The following is a 7,438-nucleotide window of genomic DNA, read 5'->3' on the forward strand; positions in this document are numbered from 1 at the left end:
AAATCATTGAAGCAAGTGTTAAATACCACTACAGATGTACCAGTTTCTGACGCCAACCCCTGTAAATTTCTTATTCCACAGTCCACAATGACAAAATAAGATTCATGATGGATAACCAGGCTACATGAACCCTCAAGATTAAGAATGCACATTCCATTTCTCAACAAATACATCTGTAACTCCTCACTAAATTCCTCCTCCAGATTCAAATTAAATTGACCATATGTAGTACCCCCAATTAGTACTTTCCATTTTTTACCAAAAATACTTTGTCGCTCCACCAACTTGCAAAACTCTGGCTTTGTGCCTCTCTGAGGTCTTTCTGTATCAAGATATTCTGCCAACTTCTGACCTTCCGCATCAACTGCATCGACATCCGATGATTTCCAAGTGCAAATTGGAGAAGTTTGGTGTTTTATAGCTGCTACAACACTACTGGACATTAAAATATTGCTAACAGACTGATTACTATGACTAACTGTTCCTAAAATAAGAGAAGGGGGGAACCGCTCTGAACACCTGCAAGAACTGGAGTTAACACACTGACCTCTTGTTTGGCTGCACTCGAAATCCACCGACACCTCAAGCATCTACAACGACATTAGAAAACATCATTTCTTTTATTTGTATTCATTTCTTTACATTTACTACCAAAAATGTTGTTATACAAACCTCCCGGTCAGAAACGAGCTCGGACGGACGGACAGACACCAAACCAGGACAGTCAGACGCCTCCTGAGGATGGGGAGAACGCACCACATCGCAGACATCCACCTGTTTGGATGTTGCCTCAACCTATAAAACAAAATCATTACATTAATTCATCTGATTTTAAACCAAGATTCCAAATAATTTAAACCAAGTGTTTTCAGTAATACACTTTAAGGTTTCATATTGCTTACACATTTAACATAATAAAAAGCTAAATATGGACCACACTTACATTCTTCTTCACAGACACAAGCCCCACACCAACAGCGGCAGGAGTTACGCTCGGTGTGGCTGAAACCTGAAAGACAAAGACAAATAAATTAATTATGAACAATTATCCTCATTGAAGATCTGAAAAGTTAACTCGCTTAAGGTTTTACAAACCTGCTGTCTCACACGCCTGGTCCTTAAGACAGCTGGGTTCTTGACACGTTCCACAGGCTTCATCTATAACACAAACAACATGTCAGATCTGTGTCTTTTCTAAAAGACAATACTGAGACTGTTTTTAAATACACTTTGCTGCAACTTACCTCGTTGCCTGTGTGAACATCTGCCACTGCCACTGGAGAAACTTTTTCCATGGCAACCAACAACTCAGGTGAAAAACGAACAGGATTCAGAGGGATGTAACACTCCTTCAAAACTGGAGTAGCAATCTGTTACACAAAAAATGAAATAATGAATATACTAATCACATTAAAAATGCTTTACAACAAGTGGTTGTGAAACACTCACCTTATCAGGAACCACCCTTTCCTTGGGTGAATCAGAGTCAGATTCCCCCGAATGGCTCCTCTATAAAAAGAACACACAAAAGCCATTTCAGAACATTACACACCAACTTAAATCCCATCCTTGCATAAAAGTACATCGGGAACAACAAACTTCCTTACCTTCCTGCCGTATCTCACGGTTGTCCACTCTGGAGGGGGTGGACGTGGAACTCGTTCCACTCCCTTCACAACCACACGCGACACAAACCGTGGCTTATACGGAACAGCTGCCTGACTCGTGGCCAGTGGCTTGGGTGCAGACAGCTCCAGGAACTGATGCGCAAACACCCAAATGCGATCACTGAGGATGCGCATCCCCTTGTTGTCGTCAAGGTGAATCTAAACCAAAATAAAAGGTATATAAATCAGCAAAACAACAGACAAGTAAAATAAGTATTGAATATAAATTCTCACCACTTTCTAACTTCAGAATAAGATTGTACTTACTCCATCATAACTCCACAGATCGACGCGACTTAGGGGGAAGTCCTCGGCAATGGAATAAAACGGCATCTCTGAAAAGAAAAATATGTATAATTATACAAACATCCTTTTCACCAAAGACAACTGCCATCAAAATACTGGAAATGAACTCAGAATTATTTTACTCCATACTTAGATTTGCCGAAACACGATGATACTCCTGCTGGAATAGCTCCTGTTTCTCCATGGATTCCGTCAAGCGTGGAATCATACCGATACAGAACACCTAGAGGAAGAATTGCATTATCAAATTACTTTATTTACAAATACATCAACTACTGATGCTTGGTGTTTTAAGTTTTTTTATTTCTCTTTTGTTACGTTTATTCTTCTTATTCCTTTTTTAATGTGAAGCACATTGAATTGCACTTGTGTCTGAAATGCGCTATATAAATAAACTTGACTTGAAAATAAAATAACACACCTTAGTGCAGTGCTCACGAACTGCCTCAAGGTACAACTTAAAGGCCCGTCCTGCCTCTTGGTGGTTGATGCTGGACGTGAGGTTGTTGGATGGAGCAAAAACGCAAATAGCGTCAGGACGACGAGGAAGTACGACCTTCTCAACCTCCTTGCGCAGCTGATCTGCGTCAGCCCCTGGAGTCGACATAAAGGCAAAAGATACGAAACCTCCTTGCATTTTAACAATGCCATCTGCCAAGGACCGCAAATGGGACGCCCCGATAACAAGAACCAGCTATGGGAGGAAAAAAAAAAAAAGACAAATTATAGCAAACTGACAATAAGCAATCCATTTCTACATTGTATATTTGAATAGCATGAAAATTTTCATACTTTCTTATCAAGGCTCCCATCCGGAATGACCAGCTTGTGACGACGCCCAGTATGCTCGCTGATTGGCCATTCGTTCGCTTTGTGTCGCCGCCCAGTTCCGCGGCCTATAAAGGAAAAGATATATATTAATCACTGAAAACAATATATATTAGCACACAGAATATACAAATACTCTCCATTCTTTAATAATATATAAATGATACTCACGGCCAACAAAGTCACTGGATGGCGTTGGTACGCCAATGCGCTGAACAGGCAAAGCCTCAGCACGGCGACGAGCAGCTTGAGATCTACGACTAGTTCGTGGCATCTGCAAATTGACATTAGAGAAATATGACAAAAACATAAGAGATTACAGCACATTCTCAATGATGAGAAGACAATATACAAAAAGACAACTACTAAAATCTGTTAAAAATACATATATTTACAAGAGCAAATACTACCATTTATCCTAATTATGAAAGTAAGCAGTAATGTTAAGTTGACTGCAAATGATTTGAAAGTTTTCTGCACAGTGAAAGCCAGTAAATACATAAAACCATTGAAAAGGAACATTCAATCCTCATGGATAAACATGAAAAAAAAATTAACTAGGACTGCACTCTCCAACTTATGATATCATGATACTTTTAACAAGTATAAAAGTTTTAATATATATATATTTAATAGTATAACAGATAAAACCAAGCTCCTCTGCTCTCTATTGATCATTCCAAACATGAAACAAAACAATGCAAGCCCTTGCAAGCCCCCTGGTGTGTGCGCGCTAACTGGTGTGAACTCACGTGCACAAACTCGTCCACAGAGGGGGAAGGACCTGAAAGTTGTTTAATTTCGAATTTTCCGACTTTCAGGTCACTCCCCCTCTGTGGACGAGGTTGTGCACGTGAGTTCACACCAGTGTGCGCGCACACAAGCTAGGGGCAGACTCACGCTCAGCTTGGAACACGTGGTTGGTGACTGTTCTGCTCAGATAATAGAGAAATAATAAACCTAACGTGACTGGTTAAAAACAGCCGGGAGCGCTCGATTTTTGCAAGCATGATTACAGGCTTTAGAGAAAGCTACAGAATTTGGGAATTTTCCTAAACAGCCCATTTAATATTCTACTTCCAGAATCCCAAAACAGTTCAAGCTAATATGACTAAATAAAGGTTGCCGACGGCAGCTTTAAGAGGTATGAATCAGCCTTTAGTTTAAATAGCTTATCAAAATCAGTCACTTATTTTTAAAACAGCAGCACAAAAAAAAAAAAAAAAAAAAAAAAACACAACACACCTTTGCGGCTTATTAAAAGAAAACTCTGGTATTTTCAACATTAAGCCTCTTTTCTGAGTCGTCTGCAATGTTTTAAAACCCCCCTCAGCGCTTTTTTGATGTAGGCCATGTTTGTAGTTCTCTCGCACCAGAAATGCTGCTAGGTGTATTGCATTTCCAGTGCGAGAGAACTACAAACATGTCTTCCTTCTCTCAGAAATGAGGCTTAATGTTGAAAATACCGGAGTTCTCCTTAAAAACGCATGTAATTTAAATACCGTCTACATTTGCTACACAATTATCAATAAAACAAAATCCTTTTTAATTTCAACCGAAGAAAAGTGAACAGACTGTATTGAAAATCGTCGTAGTACAGCGCCCCGTCCCTATCCACCATGTTGGCAGTATGCTAGCGTAAGAACGCCAGTCTCCCCGTTCGTTTACATTGCAGCCTTTTGTTAGCAGCCATGCTATTAAACGCAGCACGAGGCACGCAAGCCACCGACAGCAAGCCACCGACAGCGACCCAAAAAACACAGTATTAACGCCCTTACCTTATACAGTTAATATTACATTAATTCATTATTTCGTATATTCTCTTTACAAAAAGATTGATAGTTTCAAACTGAGTAATTTTTAATAAACTTCAAAGCATTAACTATCAAAACAGAATCACGGTCAACCTTAACTGATTAAAACAAAATAACTTAACAAAACTTACCTCGGAAAGATAAAGTCCAACAATCGAAGATTTGCAGAAAAATGAAGAAAAAGCGTTCAGCAGTTTTTCAACTGTTTGAAAACTTTAAGCTCACGAACGTCCAAGACATTCATGAACTGAGAGCGGTTGACCAAACCCAACTATTTAAAGCAGGCGCGGCCAGCCCCGAAAGAATCACGTGATACAGAACACAGGCTATAGGAGGGTTTCACATGACGTCACAGTGCTGCATCGCGAGACTTAACTATGAATATAAACTCTTTGACACTCTTGGTTTCCAATAATAATCTGTAGCCTAATGGATATTTCACATGTTTCTGAACCTCAACACATTTTATGACGCCGGTTCGAATCCAGCTTGTGACATTACTTAGAGGGGATAGAGAATCCAAATCGTCTTTTTCCCGTTTTTGGTGTTAGTCCTGAGTCTCCCCGCTGTGGGGAGTACTCATGAAGTGCCAGCAAGTGTCAGAACCTCTGTTTCAAGTACTCCCCTTTTTAATATATATCCCCCTATCCATTTTTGTGAAAAAGTGACGTAACTTTATCAGCAATCGCGCCCCCCCCCGCACCCAAGTCCACAGCCACTCCGTTTCAGACACGCCCCTTTGGCGAGAAACAGGAACTTGTGTACCTTCCGAGGCTGTAAAAGCGGACTACGATCAATACAAATTCTTCCCCCAGAAAGCAATGTTCGCAATCAATGGCTTTTATTTATTTTTAAAAGCTTCCCCAACCGCGGAGTTTTCCTTTGCGCTGCGCTGCGCATTTCACTGACTACAGTTTCACAAAGCTCCGTTCCGAGCAGCTCATGGTCAGTTCCGACAGGAACAGACCCAGACTGCAGCAAGCTGTGCGCACCGCTGAGAATGTGATGGGCTGCAGCCTCCCATCTATCCATGACCTGCACCTCTCCAAGACTATGGGGCGAGCAGGTCGGATCACAGCTGACCCTTCTCACGCTGCACATGGACTATTTGCACCACTCCCCTCGGGCAGGAGGCTTCGGTCCATTCGGACCAGAACCTCCCGTCACAAAAACAGTTTTTCCCCCTTGCAGTTGGACTTATGAACACTTCATAATCACCTCATAACCTGCCCCGGTCACTTTACCATCATTAAAATTGCACTAATGAAGCTGCACAGTTGTTGCTCTGTATATTGGATACTGTGTATTGTTGTACACACCTTGTACATTTTATATTCATACATTTTCTATTCTTTATTTTTTATCCTATGTTACATGTTTGAACCTTACGCCGCAGCAAATCCCTAGTTAGACCTTCGCAACTAGTGAACACTGTTCACTAACAATGGCAATAAAACGAATTCTGATTCTTATGAAACAAGCAACGGAAACTTATATTTCATAATGAAGTTGCCAGATAAGCTCTGAAACGACGGAAAAAAACGCATTCTAAACCCAGCATAGTAACAGCTGTTTCAGAGAAGTTTTTAGGGGGGTTCTGAGCCATTACATACCCAACCAATTTTTTGGGGATACATATCACATCACAGAACAAGGATTAATGCCCCATTCAACCATTCTCTATCACCTTTAATTATTTATATAACAGACAGTTGTTTATAAATGACTTCAGTTTTACCAGGTGTCCAAGTGTTCAATCATGAATTGCAAACTTATAAAATCTGATAAAACATGATTTTATTCAAATACGAGATTTGTCGCACGCTCCGCCCGGTGGACGGGTGCGGGAGACGCGTGCCGGCGTCGATGACCACGTCGGGGCGGCGGTGCCGGCGGTCAGGCGGTCGCCAGGCCGGAGCTGCGCTTGTTACCATGTTAGATTGCTTGTCGCGGGTTCGAACCCGACTTGAGACGTCCCTACATGTGTGTTGTTAAAAATTATATCTGTTTTTCCTGGTGTCCATGTGTTAATTCATGTGTTCCAAAACTTCTAAAATCTGATAAAAATGATTTTTTTCAAATACAAAAAATACTCAAAACTGTTATTTCTCTATAATGTGGCATATTGAATATTACACCACATAGCTTATAGTTTAACCCACTGCACAGGACTGAAGCAATGCATAAAGTTAAGAAGTTTTCAATAGATGAAACATATAAAATGTTAGACTTATATATTTTTATTACATTAATATAATAATTCCAAACCAAATTTGTATATTTAAAACAATTGCATATGTTAGCCTCTAAATCTCACATGCATCATCCAATTTGCACCAAACTAGATATGAATGACCTTTGTTAACATCTAAAGAGCCCAATAGGATTATATTGGAGTGTGACTCCAGTGCGCCCCCTAGATTATTTAAACAGCTATATCTCCCTGAGACATCATCCGATCTGCACCATATTTTTTGTGCATCATTACAAAGCAACACTTGACACATTAACGTTGTTAATTTTTTACTTCACTAAACCCCGCCCCCACAAAACAGGAAGTGACGGTAACTCACGTCAGGAAGGTGAGATATCGCTCCAACTTTGAACACGTGCCGCTGGTGTCGTACTGTCGTGGACTGAAGGCCATTTGGGAGATTCGTCGCACGCTCCGCCCGGTGGACGGGCACGGGAGACGCGTGACGACGTTGATGACCATGTCGGGGGGGCGGTGCCGGAGGTCAGGCGGTCGCAAGGCCGGAGCTGCGCTTGGCTGCGAGGGCCGTTATCACTGCTTGCAGTTCTTGTTATTTTTCTTTTTCTTTT

At 41.0% G+C, this 7,438-nt stretch overlaps 1 protein-coding gene across 1 annotated transcript; it reads right to left on the reverse strand.

Moving 5' to 3' along the window:
- Positions 1–672: 672 nt before the first annotated feature.
- Positions 673–3,075, reverse strand: LOC142376412 (uncharacterized; the record flags this gene model as incomplete). Its single annotated transcript, XM_075459942.1, has 11 exons — positions 2,973–3,075; positions 2,766–2,869; positions 2,395–2,667; positions 2,103–2,196; positions 1,935–2,002; positions 1,608–1,826; positions 1,444–1,509; positions 1,245–1,370; positions 1,096–1,158; positions 944–1,009; positions 673–795 (listed from the first exon to the last, which is right to left on the reverse strand). Coding segments are annotated over exons 1-11 (1,305 nt in total), but the record flags the coding sequence as incomplete, so codon positions are not given.
- Positions 3,076–7,438: the final 4,363 nt, after the last annotated feature.

Source organism: Odontesthes bonariensis, unplaced genomic scaffold (genome assembly GCF_027942865.1).
Source record: "Odontesthes bonariensis isolate fOdoBon6 unplaced genomic scaffold, fOdoBon6.hap1 scaffold_289, whole genome shotgun sequence".
Taxonomy (NCBI): domain Eukaryota; kingdom Metazoa; phylum Chordata; class Actinopteri; order Atheriniformes; family Atherinopsidae; genus Odontesthes; species Odontesthes bonariensis.